General features: G+C 48.8%; 4 protein-coding genes across 4 annotated transcripts; 1 reads left to right on the top strand and 3 right to left on the bottom strand.

Annotated features, from left to right (window-relative positions):
* Positions 1-1696: 1696 nt before the first annotated feature.
* L228DRAFT_251037 (hypothetical protein) lies at positions 1697-3396 on the bottom strand. Its single transcript, XM_018333464.1, has one exon. The coding sequence runs from the start codon at positions 3032-3034 to the stop codon at positions 2048-2050; it is 987 nt and encodes a 328-aa protein (XP_018184993.1). The 5' UTR covers positions 3035-3396; the 3' UTR covers positions 1697-2047.
* A 598-nt stretch (positions 3397-3994) lies between these two features.
* L228DRAFT_271243 (hypothetical protein) lies at positions 3995-6983 on the bottom strand (the record flags this gene model as incomplete). The annotated part of the gene is made up of 3 exons (XM_018335510.1): positions 3995-5428; positions 5497-6513; positions 6603-6983. 3 exons carry the CDS (start codon positions 6981-6983, stop codon positions 3995-3997), a joined length of 2832 nt encoding a protein of 943 aa, XP_018184992.1.
* A 3618-nt stretch (positions 6984-10601) lies between these two features.
* Positions 10602-12280, top strand: L228DRAFT_285854 (hypothetical protein). Its single transcript, XM_018336385.1, has 3 exons — positions 10602-10697; positions 10820-11224; positions 11306-12280. The coding sequence occupies exons 1-3, from the start codon at positions 10654-10656 to the stop codon at positions 12237-12239; spliced, it is 1383 nt and encodes a 460-aa protein (XP_018184991.1). The 5' UTR covers positions 10602-10653; the 3' UTR covers positions 12240-12280.
* A 498-nt stretch (positions 12281-12778) lies between these two features.
* Positions 12779-14539, bottom strand: L228DRAFT_251032 (NAD(P)-binding protein). The gene is made up of 4 exons (XM_018333463.1): positions 14206-14539; positions 14038-14069; positions 13546-13972; positions 12779-13349 (listed from the first exon to the last, which is right to left on the bottom strand). The coding sequence occupies exons 1-4, from the start codon at positions 14364-14366 to the stop codon at positions 12785-12787; spliced, it is 1185 nt and encodes a 394-aa protein (XP_018184990.1). The 5' UTR covers positions 14367-14539; the 3' UTR covers positions 12779-12784.
* Positions 14540-15180: the final 641 nt, after the last annotated feature.

Raw genomic sequence — 15180 nt, 5'->3', positions numbered from 1 at the left:
AGTGTCAACAATGTAAATGGTGTCGTAGACACGGGTGGGTTAGAGTGGAACTGGAAATTTCGAGAGGGATCATCAAACGTCAGTCAGATAGGATATCGGGTGTGCGACGAAGCGCAGGAAAAAAAAATATTCAAGAGGTGCGCAATCGCATACCCAGGGCGGCAGCAGCATGCGATGCAGAATGTGGCAGAATAATGTGGTGCACACACTGTCTGAGGGTGCCAAACAGGCGGGCCCCGGCAAGATGGGTCCCAGGGGCACACGCTTGGCAACCGAGCTGAGAAGGAAAGATCAACAACCCGTACCTGAACACTAATGTCAATATCAGTCAAGAGAGATCGATGACATCTCCGTTGCCTACGCGACACGCAAAAGAAATCATCCGAGAAAACAATGATAGAAGAAATTCAAATAAGACAGTGAACGAACAGTAAATCAAATCTGGATCTTGGACGATGGCGTGAAATTTGAAACGCTAATCGATGAATTTGAAATTGAGGAGGGCTTTGGTCAGTTTTGCAGGGGGGTGTTCACGATAGCCTTTTACCTACCACGGGGGGGCGTATCAGTTGGCCGGGGGTCTCTATGGAGAGAGTGTATGTGATAGTGTGGATAGGGGCACATGTCAATCAACGGCATAGTATGGCACAGCGACAAAAAGAAAACATGTGCATCGTTCACCAAGGCAAAAACAAAAGAAAATAATACACAAAAGCACAGCTGAGGTTCAGCAATCTGGGACTAACACACGGCCCGGATTGAGTACTCTTGGACCCTTGGATCGAAATGCCTTTTGCTTTGAACGAACCATGGACCGGTCGGAAAGCGAGCAGCGACCAAGAGGGAAAGAGCGACCAAAAACCAATGGAGCATACGTAGTAGATCCGCGCACACCCCAGCCCTCTGGCAGAAAATGAAGAGGGTGTGGCCGGATTATGGCTCGTGTCTCAGGGGCGCCACCACCGACAATGCACACCACTACCAGCACCAGCACCAACCCCCATACCTCTTCCGCGCCACTCTGAACGAGGATTGGGCGGCCTGCGCCGGAGCCCAAATAGCAAACGGCACCTCGCACGCACAAAATCTTGTCTTCAAGCTTTTTAAGTAGCTATTGTCATATTCCTGCATGTAATTAATGACGGTGCCGTAAATTTAAGATGCCGCAGACCTAAAAAGGTGGGCTATGCAAGCATCCTTCGAACTGTTTCCCGGCTTTTACGAACATGTCAGGATGTCACCGTGGCTTCGAGAGGTCCAGGAAGAATGGTGGCCTTATCCTTTGGAGACACAAAAGCATAATTGTATGCATGGCACTTCCCTAAATGAAGCTGAACAACGTAGTCTACTCCAATCAAAGCTTGATTATTACCTCCGTCTCTGCATGGTCAAAAGACACTTACTTCTGACTCTTTTCAGCGTCCTCGGTCCAACTGAAGCGAGACTCTCTTCTGAACTGGAATGTTTCACTTCGTACAACCATTAAAAGGACTTAACAACCACGATGACAGCGCCGAACTGAAACCCATACCCTTTTCTCCAGAGATATGTTACATGGTAATGGAAGCTCTCTGATGCTTGAGCGAACTGTGCTCAACGGGCTTGCCGGGCAAAAGGTCTCAGTCGCTGATCGGTTCCGGGGAAGCCGATAATTCTCATAGCTCACCAGAAGCTGATATCAGTTACCTGGGAACCTTTCCTCCTTGCGTTCTTGCTTCTTCTAAAGGCCAGAGACATCTTTTGCTGGACTAGCCCTATCCTGTCATTGTCGTTTGTATATCTTGTATCTGCCATCTCTTTTTCAGCTTGAAGGATTCAACATGTCATTCACTAAGTTGGCTCTGCATTTAAGGGTGCTGTTGGTGTTCTTGATCGCTGTTGACCACATCACAGTATCAATTGTAGGATGTTTCCAATCTGTTCTAGAATCGTTTATTCATAAATCGGCTTTCCTCATCTGATAACACCAAAAAAAAAAATGAAAACACCATATCGACTTCGTAAATGCTATGATCACCCAAACGAGAAGTAGGGGTATCAGAACTCTTTAGCCCCGCCAAAGGTCAAACATTCGATCATTCTGCCAATGATCCAAAAGCGTCCAGAAGCCAAAGGGACCTCGAGTATGGATAGCGGGAAGCATACCACCCATAGCATCGCACCGGTCTTCAATCGTATTCATAGCTCCCTGCCAGCGCCCATCTTTCGCTGCAGCGCTAAGTCCTAGCTTTTTTGAGTTCAACGCGCAATGATGTCGCAGCCACAGGCAGACCTCACGCATCTGATTGATTTCGCGACGGTCTCCAATGGCGCTCAAGAAGGCACGTCGTTTGGCTCGGAGTTCCTCAGTCCCACCGAGAACAATGCACGTCCAGACTCGATAGTGAGTACGCGTGAAGCGTAATCGTTCACTAGGCGTCATTTCCTTTCCACAGACATGCATCCGCAATGCTTTATTTTGTGGATTGTTAAGAAGATTGGGAAGAGTGAAATCCACGAAACAATCCCAGCTTGCTTCAACAATATCTGCATTGGCTAGATATCTTCGTGTACGTGGGCTGAGATTGATATTGCCATGTAAAAGCTTGATGATGGCGCTATTCCTGCTCCTCGTATTTGGGTAATAAAGACGCTGCCGTGCCTTCGAAAGATGCTGGTATGCAATTTCGGGGTCGTCAGTATAGGAGAAGGGCTGCATGTAAGCGACAGGAGGGTACGCCCGAAGGCTGTTGTCGTCGCTGCCATCACGCTCCACAGATCCAGGCGTAGATGATTCTTCGCCAGGTGATTCATTATTCTGTGGTCTTTGAGGATACAGTTTGCTCTCCGTTTCCTCAAGTGCTTCCATCAGCTGCTCGGCTTCCGGGAAGCACATGATTGCCTGAGGCAGCATAGCGTGGCAGATTGATTCTGCATTTAGCATCCATATGCTGTATAGATATCTCGAACAGTGGCTAAAGTTAAACAAATCTTCAAAGCCCTCGAGGCATCCGAAAATCTCGATCAGGACCTCTGGCGGAAGCTCTGACAGCATGGCGGGAGATGCGGAGCGAAAGCCGGGGTCGCCACCCTCAACTATATATACAGAGAAAGCAGCAAATGTTATGAATAAGAAACGATTATTGAATTGAAGCCCATCTACGATTAGACTTGCAACGAATCACGTAAAAGATGAATAAGACTGACCCCGAACAAGCTGTCGCGCTGGGGTAGAGAGGTGATACCAGGCAGCGTTCAAACGTGGGGAAAGGTGCAGCGACTAGCTTGATTTGGAGTCTCAAGTACAGTCAAGTAATTGTGTTTGAAATCCAAGACTGTTAATCAGATATAATTCAAAAGCAAGTTGGTGAAAAGAATAGTCTGCTAGAAGTAGGTGCTGTCATGGGATATACGGTGTTTGTTTGGGTTGTAGAGCGGCTGACAGGGAACCCTGCCGGCTTAGCCCGTATTATGCACCACAGGTAGTGGCGATCCGCGTCAAACCGACGCACATAAACAAGGGGCATTCACATCAAGGCAATTACGGTCGACTTTTTAGCTATGACTGTGATGATGGATTGATATTTGTAATGAAGATGATAAAAGAATGCTATCAAACAATATTGCCTCACAAATAGAAAAATATGAATCTCGCGGTGCGAAAGGTGGTATAATCGAACAGAAGAGTAAAAAACGCCCTTCACGGCTAATTGGAAAAGCTAGTATAGGAGAAAATCCGCCATCAAAGGAAATAAGAAAGGAAGTATATAGTGACCTGAGTGACAAGAAAATAAATGAACGAGTACCCTGGAAAAGGGGAAATCCGGGCGATGACAGGGGCGAACACCAGTTGATCGAAGAAAAAGTAGCGCGTCCGGCGCATAAGTGAGGTCGCTATATCGGAGAGCCCTACCCATCACCAAGTCAAGAGCAGAGTATAAGAAGAATATCAAATTACAAGAGGCTGCCAAGTGGCCGTATGTTTAGGCAGTGATTGCCTGGGAAAGGGAGTACATCAAACATAACCAAGTGCCGAAATGCGGGCACCAGCTGGGCGACGAATCAAAGTCTCTTTCGAAGGCTTAGCCAGCATGCCGAGAGTAGAGTGACTACTGGCGCCGACATCAGAGTGCTGATCCTGCTCGTGCTCATGCTCTTCGTCGTCCTCGACAATCTTGGTTGGAACATCCTCATTCCTATACTGGAGGCTGCTTCGATCTTGGATAGTGGACACGTTAGTGCTGGCCATGGACAAAGCTGTACTCGAGCGATGATGCACAAGTTCAGGCGTTGGGGGAATGCTCGAGTGGCGGTCGTCGACGTTCAAAAAGCTAGATCCCTCTTGGTCGCGCTCTTCGGATTCGCCAATCTCGCTGCCCGGCACGGAGAGCTCGGTAGCATCATTGCTAACGCGTCGAGACTTCGACTTGATAGCGGCTATCTCCTCCATATCAGCATCGCGAGCCATTTGCAAGCCTTCAACGGCAGCGGCACATTGCGCAGAAATATTGCGAATAATGTACGCAATGGCATCCGTCTTGTCCCGTAGATGACGATCTGCAACGTCTGCCATGCTAATCTGCGAAAGGCGCTTGGACTTGGGCCCATTCAGCAGCTGATCCTCCATTGCAAGAGAAACATTTTCGCCGTCGATCGTTCGACCGCTGGCAGTGCTTGCATGGCTGTTGCTCCGCGTTGGAGGATTGGAGTCAGCTCTCTGCTTCCCACGCTTGTTTGTAACATGATCCGATTCTTTCTGAGGAGATCCAAGCTCCTCTGGTGCATCTTCAAAGCCATCATCGGCGTAGTCGTTCAGCTCTTGGTCATCGTTCAGGGAACGGACAATGTGCTCCATGTGATAGGTCTGGCCGTCGATTAAACTACGCAAATGTAGGACAACCCGCTGAGCTTCTTCACGCTGACGCAAAATCGCAGTGTTGGTTTGCTGCAGAGCGACTAGCTCTTTCCTGTTGCGCTTTCGCTCCCTTTCAAGCTCCTCAGCAATCTCCTGCTGCAGAACAAGCGCCTCAAGGGCATCATCACGTTGCTTCTCGGTACCAGAGAGACGGACAGTGAGACGAGACATCTCATCCTTTTGCTGCTCAACAAGCAGCGTGATGCGACGGTTCTCACGCTTGTGGCCGTCAATCTTGACCTTGAGATCTTGGGTCTCCTTGGTAAGCTGCTCTGCGAAAGTCTGAAATTTGAGGAACTGTTGCTTCCAGCTCTCAAGTTCTTCAACCAAGAAATTGTTTCGCTTGCTAACTTTGGACAATTCCGTGTCCATGCGTCCCTTCAGATTGATGAAATCCTGCCAAGCTTCGACCGCATCGCGCGAGTATTGGTTGCGCTCACGAACGATTTCGTTGAGGTGTCGCATGGAAACCTTTGTTGTCAAGGGTTTCTTCACCGATCCACCAAACAAGGCTTTCATGCCAGTGTTTCGGCCCTAGAAGAAATTATTAAAATAATTCTAAAACTCATCCAGAGAAGAACAGGGTCGCTGTGATATCTTACCATCTTTTCGCACACGTGATCCATGACAGCCATGACGGAATCCTGGTCCCACCAGGACGGGTCTTGAACACTCTCCACTTCGCCCCTCATGACCACGATTTGACCCGCCGGGACAAGCTTTCCTCCGCCATAAGCCGACCGCAGGTGCTGAGGTACGCCTGGAGTAACATCGCCTCTAAGCGCCTGTGTCAGACGATCAATCATCTTGGTTCGCTGGCCGGGGGTGAGCGCCGTGGGTGGGCTATTTGTCAACACAAAGTTACGGTCAAGATCAACTACCAAAGCATCGCTCGGCGCAGAGAACAATGTTCGGCATTCGGCAGTGATACCAAGGATATACGGACCGGGCTCCTGTACCAGCTCCGTGGCATGCCTTGCATGCACAACGGGTACATAGAGACCGCTCCATTCGTATACTCGCACGCAGAATCGAATGGTCTCGGCAGCAACGGTGAGCATTGCTGGATAATGACTCACGAGGATGATGCGTCGCGTGGGGGACAATGCGGCTTCAATCACACCCACAATATTTGGAAGTGAGAGACAAGTGAAAAGGGGCCACATGGAGAAGTTCTGGAAACCCGTGGGCGACGATGGGAATTGGTAGCACAAGGCATAGTCTTTCATATCGATGCGAACCAAATCATTGAGTCGCGGTGCTGGGAAACTGAGGATACGGGAGACTTCTTCGGCGTGAAAGAGATTGGTCGCCTTATTCCAATGGATCCACATTCCTCTGAGGTAGTCGCCGAGCAAGTTATAGAGAGGGTAGCGTGACAAGAAGCTCAGGCAGTAAGGGATCCAATAGGTCTCGTCTGGGTTATCGTAAAAGTCGGGCTCCGTCCGCTTGCGGAGATCTCGAATTGTCTCTGCTCGTTTCTCATCGGCTCTGGACCATACGCGCAGCGCAATTCCATAGAGCGTATGAGAAGAGTCCTGCTGTAGGACAAAAGCATGATGCACGCAATGCGGCTGGCTCCGGCCTGTGCAGATTTCAACATCATGAGGAAAGCAAGCCTAAAACAGCAAAAAATTTTAGTGATCTCTTTCATCGAATGGTTTTTGAACAAAAATAAAAATCAGTTTCGGTGCATGTGAAATCATACCCTCATGGCGGAATGCAATGATCGAGCAATCTCATTGTCTTGCTCCAAGCGGGGACTGCTTCCCAGAATCTCTGGCAGCCAAAACTGGCCGACAGCGCCCTTCATATGCTGAATCTTTCCTTGAGTAGGTGGCGGAGCCTTGACCCATTGTGAAGGCTCGCGGCCAACACCACAGACCATGTAAGCATGAGTCAAGGTCTTTGGGGTCCGCTGGGTAGGCTTGGCGGCCAAAGTGGCGGGAATCGGCTGAGTGATGCGCGAATGCAAAGACGAAGTCCGGCTGGGCACCATCATTGCATTCTCGTTCTGATCGCGAGTCGAAGGGCGGTCGCTCGTTCGAGGGCGAATGAACGAAGGGTGATGATGCAGCGACGGAGCCATATTGAAAAGGACAGTGGTGAGTTTTTAGACTTTGAATGTAGAAGAATAATTCGCTGTGCCAGCAGCAAAGGTTGTCGAAACCGCAGTCGATAGGCCTGAGACCTTTGACAGAATTATATGGCAATGATTATGAAGAGCTCATCGAACCGATGATGCAAAAGGCCTTTTGTCTTCCTTTTTTTATTTTCTGTTCCAGCAGATTCACTGCGATATGAAAGAGGCCTCCAGGAAATTACAGACACCAAGCTCCGATCAAGTCGAACTGGACGATTGCAGGACAGACAAGCAAAAAGTGAGGATGCTATTAGAGTGCCCTCAGTCCAGTCTGCAACGCCGACGAGAAGGTGACTTTGACGGCACAGCAAATTAATGGTGCGCAAGGAATGAGTGAAAGGGCTCCGTGGAGGAGGGGAAGGATGGGAAGGAAAAGGGAAGGACGGAGTCAAGAAGGAGGGTGGTTAGAGCTCGCAGCGTTCTTTCTCAGTATATGCAAAGGAAAGGCTATTGGATGACTGAGCAATCGGGGGGGGGACAATATTGTAATGAAGACGTGCCGGGGTACGGGATTGGCAGAGTTTACTCGAGTACCAAAGGAGCCCAATGCAGGAACAGCTTGGAGCCGGGGCGCAGATCAGCAAAAAGACACTAGAGCAGGGGAGCCCAGAGATTGCACGTTTGAACGAACAAATCCGGGCCGGGTAGCCAAGTCGGAGACAGCCCAGAGAGATGCGGGTTGGGTGATCGAGAATGGAGGGCAGCAGACGGTAGGGCAGCTGAGGGAAGTCTATTTGCGCGAGAGAGAAGAAGAGTCCTGTACGCAATAGCTTTGTACTGGAATAATTATATTGTAATGAATGGATAGAAATGGCCCGACGACGGAACAGGGGGCAAAATAAAATTAGCGGAGATCGATTGGCGTAGATTGAGAGAGCGACGGAGGGCGAACGCCGGCGTTGAAGATTGCACTCGAGTATCAAGCTCAGACCTTTATGAGAAGATTTCAAAAGAAGGCCCGCAAAGCGAAAGCTTCAGCTGGATGCAAAGACGCCGTTTGTCTATGGGCGGACGCTTGCATGGATGACTGGGGTAATAAGCGGAAGACTGTTCCAATAGTAATGGAGTCCTTTTTTTTCTCCGTCATGCTGCTGGCTGTCGTTTGGGGACACATTTCGGCACCAGAAAAGGACAAGCGAATTGTAGTACAGTGCAATACAGTACAAAACTGATACAGTCGCTGATCTTGGCCAGGAGCAAGAAAAGAGAGAGAAGAGAAAAGAAAAGGGGTGGGAATTTCTAGCTGCAGTCCGTACTCCGTAGTTGATCGACTGGGCGGGACTTTGTTCCTGGCAGGTTCCTCCGGCGGGAAAGGATCGCCTCGATGTCGCAGCGGCGCATGATCGATGCAGGTCGCCCCCGAATATCACTTACGAGACGAGTAAAGACCACGGCAATTGCAAGTCGTTGCAGTGTCTAGCGATTGTAGTAGACTGTCTGTGCGCGTGAAAAAGGTCCTCGGTCAAGCACATGGCGAACTGATCGAGTAAAGGGGGAAGTCTAGCGAGAGAGGACGACCAGGGGGAGAAGCAAAAAGAGTCGAGGAGAAAGAAACTACTGCAACCCACGCACGAGGTGCTTTTGAGCTCCAGCCTGCCACATGAAGACTGTCTCCCAAAAGACACTAAAGAATATGCTCAGTATATATCTTTCTCGCCATCCTCACGCATTTCTGTCGTCTGTATATTCGCATCCTGTCTTTATTACTACTGTACCATGACAGCTATGAAGAAGACAACAGTGGGAAGAGAGATGAGAGGGGAAGACAGGTCGTCAGCTGATACAGGACTAGGATGAATCAAGTGGAGACTGAAAAGGACGGGTTTGCAGTAAGTAGCGGTACCTGAGATTAGTGCCATCTGATGCATGAACTCTGGTACCGAGTCCCGAGAGCCTCCCCTTACCTCCGTCTTCTTCGCCCCTTGCCGACCCGGCCGAGCGATGGCACGTTTCAGATGCATCCTCCACACCAACTTTTTCAATTTCTTGTCTCCCGCTTCATCCTCATTCGATAGATTGAGCACCTCATCATCCCTCCTCCTTGCCGCCACGGACAAGGTTCATTATTGTTCATTTACTCTTGACCTTGGCTTTGGCCCATCTCTGTCCATCTCTGTCCCATCCCGCTAAAAGAGAGGAACAAGAAGAGCAGGGACAAAATGCTGATTGGCATCCATAATGTTGTGCACGGCACGTGATCAATAATGATCCTATGCGAATTTAGGTCATTTGCATGGATTTAGAAAGATGCCAATAATCATTCTGGTAATTCGTCTCAAGTTCAAAGCTCTCAGTGTTGATTTCCATGTTTTATGACCACCCCTGTTCGCGTCATTGTGCAACAACTCTCTACTTCGATATTATTATCATATTATCTATGACGAAGCTGTGGTCATCATACGTTTATTCTGTGTTTTATTGTGCTCTCATGTCTACAATAACTCTTGAGCTCAAACAGACTTCGAGCAGTTGCACCCATAAAGAACTTTTATGGCATGTTGCTTTATCATTTGTTTTATCTCAGGCCTGTCATACGCAGGCAGTTGATGTCACAAATTACATGCCCCATTATTTGGTTTCCTCCACCTGTCCTATGCTCTACTTTCACTGTTACTCTCAGGTAGGAAACACTGTTTTCTTCGCCATTGTCGGATTTGCTTGAGCCATACTCTCCTGTTACCATATATATTTCTTGGTTGATTTCCGCAGCTCGCAGGTATACTAGCCAAACACGCTTACAGTCGAAAAGTTGCAGAAAATACCACGGATCGCCAGTCAATCTGAGAAAATGCAGCAGCCAAGGTGGATGTACATAAATGGGCACTGAAAATGATCATACCATCCTACATTGTTGGTTCCTCGTCATGTCCGGAACTTCACCGCTTGCATTTCTTCAGAGATACAGTCTCGTCACAGACTAACCTGGGAAATTTTTGAATAGTGGTTCTCATCGAGCTGTGAAGTCACTCTGACAGCCTGCCTGGTGACATCTGGAGTTACTCATGCTGGCTTGTTTTGCACTTTTTATCTGCATGCTGAAGGCGATTTGAGCTTGAAAATGAACACAACGGCTCTTTTTTCTTGATACAAATGTTGCCTTAAATCTGACCTAATTCTGCTCTGAGTCTGAGATATACCTTTCTTTCCACAGGTCTCAGGGAAATTACGTGTTTTTAACAAAAAAAAACTACAATATGAAGAGGCTAACTTGTTGTCACTTGCGCTACGTAGCTCGCCGCGGTGTTGCATACTCCTTACATTTAGATGCCTCTTCTATGCAAGAGGTAAAGAATATAAGATGATTTTTCTTCCTTTCTTGTTTCAAAATTAACTAAAAGTTAGAAACTTACCAATGCTTAAAAAAGCAGACTTGTACAATTGCTTGATGCTATGTTATGATCCTCCCTCTTCCGGATAGCGGTTCCTCCACGCGATGGCTCTGACGTATCGTGTCCAGCCGACATTTCTCACCGCCTTCCTACCGAGCACTAGTCGCATTCTGGAAAAATGCATCTGCCAGACCCCAGTTTCTCACCCGCAAAGTTCACCGAAACTGACAAGTGCCATTGTTCGTGATCTCTTCATTATATTCTATTCTCGCCATTGCCGCTGAAAAATGGCGAGTGAAGGTTCTCTACTATCAAATCTATGCCGGATATGGTGAGTCCAATCGTTATATCCTAAGCATCTCAATCTAGCCGCCAGCTGCTCTGTTGCACCAGAGATGCCTTTACTGCGAAAGTATTGCGGGATTTGCTTACATTTAATTAACTGTCATACAGTCACATCAATCCTCCAAAATACCGCTGTCCACGATGTAGCGTTCGCACCTGCTCCCTCGATTGTTCCAAACGGCACAAAGTCTGGTCGCAATGCTCTGGCGTGCGCGACCCGGCAGCCTACCTCAAACGAAGTGAACTCGCGACACCGTCGGCTTTTGATCGCGACTACAATTTCATCTCGGGAATCGAGCGGGGGCTTGACCGCGCAGACCGCGATGCGGATATTCGTGGGATCGAACTCGGTCGGGAAGAGAATGAGCGCGCGCGCCGGTCAAAATGGAACAGTGGTCCCAAGAAGGGCGAGGTCAATGTACAAAAAGCGCTCGAGCGGGCGAGAGTGATTGTAGATCGAGCGCCGAAAGGAATGACGAGGGAAAAGGAGAATCGCACATCGTGGAATAGAAAGTGAGTATTCCAGGTAGCTCATTTGTCTCGGCTACCTATTAGTGCTTAGGATGTTGAGGAATCTATGCTAATGGATACTAGGTACAAGTGCTTATCATGGACCGTGGAATGGTTTCATCCGGATGGCCGGCGGGAGCTGTCCGGATGCTTGGAGACATGGCCGCTCTGTGAAGGCTACAGTCGCATACTGGAGAAGGATTCGGCGGGGAAAAAGAGAAAGCGGGAGACGGATGATGAGGCTGCTCGGCCTACTCCAAAGGACGCAATTCTCGAGAATGCTTCGGCAGGACAGGAATTGACGCGCACCGGTGAAGACGAGACGTCGAATCCAGCAGAGACTCAAAATCCAGAGAATGCAGAGCCTATCCAGTCTAGTACACAGCCGACACCTGCCCCTCACGATCCCGAGGTTACAGATTCACAAAACCTCGAGTCTTCCAATCCAACAGAACCTCCTCCAACTCCTTCTGTACCGTCTGAAAACGCCAACTCAACATCAGCACCACCAACCAACCCCCCTCAATCCCCGCAGGACCAACAAGCTACAGACACCCCAACCTCCGATCCCCCCGCTCCTCATTCCGAACAGAATCAAGATTCTACATCATCGCCCCAAGAATCAAACGAAACGAAACACATCCAAGAAATACCAAATATCCACATGTACCTCCTCAGACCCCACACCGCTAGCTCATCCAAGGTCCTCATCCCCGTCGCGCAATCCTCCTCGCTGGCCGAGTGTCTCCGCGAACGAGTCGTCCTCGAGTATCCGACTTTTTATATCCTCTTGTCCCCGCCGCCGTCGCTACCGGACGGTTTCATTCTCGAAGCAGACTATCTCGGCCAGCAACGCGCCGAAGAGGAGGAGATGCGCGAACTCCTGGCCCACGTCGATGTGCCGCAGGACCAGCAGCAGTCGACAACGTCGAATGCCGGGCAGGATGATGAGCAGGCGAGGAATCAGTTTGTGAATGATGAGGTTTTGCGCGTTTTGCAGAAGGATATGGTCGGATGATTGTATCTTTTTCTTTTTCGGCCGGGGGGGGGGGGGGGGGGTTAATTTCCTTTTTTTTTCCCCTTCTTTTTTTGCCCCCTTTTTTTGTAATACGTTTTTACCATGTCTTATTATCTTTTATCACGGCTTATTATCCCTTTCGCCGTGCATTATTATCTCTTACCATATCCATGGCTTATTCTCTCTTATCCTTTCTCATCATCTTTTCATTCGATATATCTTCCATCTCATCAGCCATCAGTTTCATTTAGCATGCCAGTCTTCAATATATCCTTTGTTGGTTTATTGTCTTTTTATTGTCTTCTTTTTTTTGTCCCGTTTCCTTTGGGTATGTTGCGACGAAAGGCTTAAACTGCCGTCTTACCCCTTCCCTCCTTCCCTCCGCCTCTATCTTGTCGCCGAGACTTGGACGGCGGTGTATCAGTATTACCCCGGTGTGTCAGTTACCCCCGTCTTCCCTTCCCCCGAGACTTGGACGGCCGTGTATCAGTATTACCTTACCCCACCCAACCCACCCCCCACCAAAACCCCACCCCATCACCCCGTCATCCCATCTTCCCCACAACCCCAGGCAAGCCCGCACTCAACCCGCCATCCACCGGCACCGCCTGGCCATTAACATAACTACTCTCCTCACTCGCCAGGAACACCGCCAACTGCGCCACCTCGTCTGCTCTCCCCGCGCGTTTCAGCGGATTCACCTGTCCGATCTTCGACTCTGTGCCCCGCTGCCGCGCCCCCTCGAATACCACCCGCGTCATCCCCGTCTCGATGAGCCCAGGGCAGATCGCGTTGCAACGCACCCCGGTCCCCGCGAGCTGGTAGCAGCTGGTCTGGATGAGTGAGATGACGGCCGCTTTGGACGCGGAGTAGTCCGATGGACCGGCGTTGCTGCGGAGGCCGGCGACCGAGGAGGTCGTGATGAAGCTGCCGCCTGGGGTGGTTTTAGGTTCTCTTGTATCATTTCTGTCTTTTTCGTTTGGAAGGGTGTTTGTTGTTGGTGTCGCAGGCGGGTGTGGTAGATTGGTTGGGACTGCAGTAACAGTAGGAAGAGGATGAGAAGAGGTAAGAAGCATAGCGGGCGTGGCATATTTGAGTGCAAGAAAGACACTGTTTTGTTTGTCGTTAGTCGTATGAATGAGTGATGAGTAGAGGATATTCTGCAATATGTACACATGTGTGTGTGTATATGTATGATAACAAATTAAAATAGAAGATAAAAAAGGTATGGAAAGAATAGAAATAGGATATAAACCAGAACAAACATAAAATAAGATGCGGAAAGAAAATGGAACAAAAAACGCACCTCGTCACATTAACATGCATCATGCGCTCGAATTCTGAGACACTCAGGTCCGTAAATCGTTTTGGTTGCTGCTGCTGCTGCTGCTGACGTTGTTGTGGTCGTGGCGTTGATGCTGGAGATATTCCATCCGGCTTCATATCAGATCCAGATCCAGAAGCCGCAGAAACAATCCCTGCATTGGCAAAGAAAACATCAAGTCGACCATACCGCCGGACAGCATCATCTACGACGCTCCTGACGGCCTGTTCGTCTGCAGCGTCAAACTGCCGCGCGTGAATGTCGACATGGGGAAACCTGCGCGACAACTGCGGCTGGTGCGTCGAGAACAGGTGCGTGGCCGAGACGTCGCAGATGTAAATGGCCCGAGCGCCGTTCACGGCGAAGAGGTAGGCGCTGGCAATCCCGATGCCGGTGGGAGAGTTGCAGCCTGGTTTACAAAGTACAGCAGGTCAGTGGTTGGAGTGCAGAGTAAGGGAAACATGGGCATCGTACCGGTGATAATGATGACCTTTCCTTCAAGTCTCCTATAAAATCGATTAACATAGTTGCATAAATTAATAAAAAATGAGCGGATTATCTATGTCGTTTAATAAGAAAAGAAGATTGATATATTGTGTACGTAGAATAATTAAATGTGCAGGATGGTAATGAATAACATACTTCCACGTAGAGCTCTCAGGTATTATCGGAGTAGGAATACTATCAGTAAGGCTCTTCGAGTCGGTAATGTGACTGCTCTCTGCATTGGGAGCAACTTCAGACACAGGTAGGTGATTGCTCAGCTGGTATAGTCTTTGACGAGCTGATACAGTGTCGCTCATGACGATTAATTAATGATGCGGTTGCTCTAGTAAGGCAATATGGATAAGGGTAACTGATGGCTTCAATACTAGGATAATCTCACAAGACTACTTTCGTAGGACAATGGAGGGCAATGATAAGAATGCGGGGACAGAATATGATATCGCGGGATACACTATGCAGGCCAAGTTTCAGGAGGAAAAAGGAAGGAGAGATATGGCAGCGGTGGAAGCTATCCGAGTTGAGATGAACTCCGAAGCTATTATGTGGATGTTGGCGTCTTGATTGGACCCTGGATGACAATGGGCCGTCTAGAGATGCAGGAGGTATAGAAGACCCTCGGGGGATCAGAAAATGCGGAGAAAGAGGGGAATTAAACGAGGGGAAGTCTGGGGTCACAGGTTTTACTTATTCAATACACGTGGAGCAGGGTTAAGTGTATATGACAGTACTCAATCCTGCAGCGTGGTATTCATGACATGGATTGAATACTTGGTGGATAAGTTGGATAAGTTAGGCATAATGAGGGGGAATTGAACAGAATTATCTCGGTGATTGATATCCCGCCAAGCTACTACGTATATGTTTTTCTGGGGATTTGTATAGGGCAAAAGTAGTGTCGGTTTAAGGGGCATAAGGGGGTTATAGTTAAGGGTCGATAGGGCGATTAGTATAGATGGAAATGCTTCGAGAATATACGTTAACTTACTACGGTACTCTGTATTGTCTGTTGCCCCACATGCGGTACTAACCTATAATATGATTTATCAGACATGTTGATAATGATAATACTGGTAATACCTCTTTTACACATGTGTTCTGTCACCCTTCTTC

This window comes from Xylona heveae (genome assembly GCF_001619985.1).
Source record: "Xylona heveae TC161 unplaced genomic scaffold L228scaffold_13, whole genome shotgun sequence".
Classification (NCBI taxonomy): domain Eukaryota; kingdom Fungi; phylum Ascomycota; class Xylonomycetes; order Xylonales; family Xylonaceae; genus Xylona; species Xylona heveae.
This window is presented reverse-complemented; position numbering and strand designations above follow the sequence as displayed.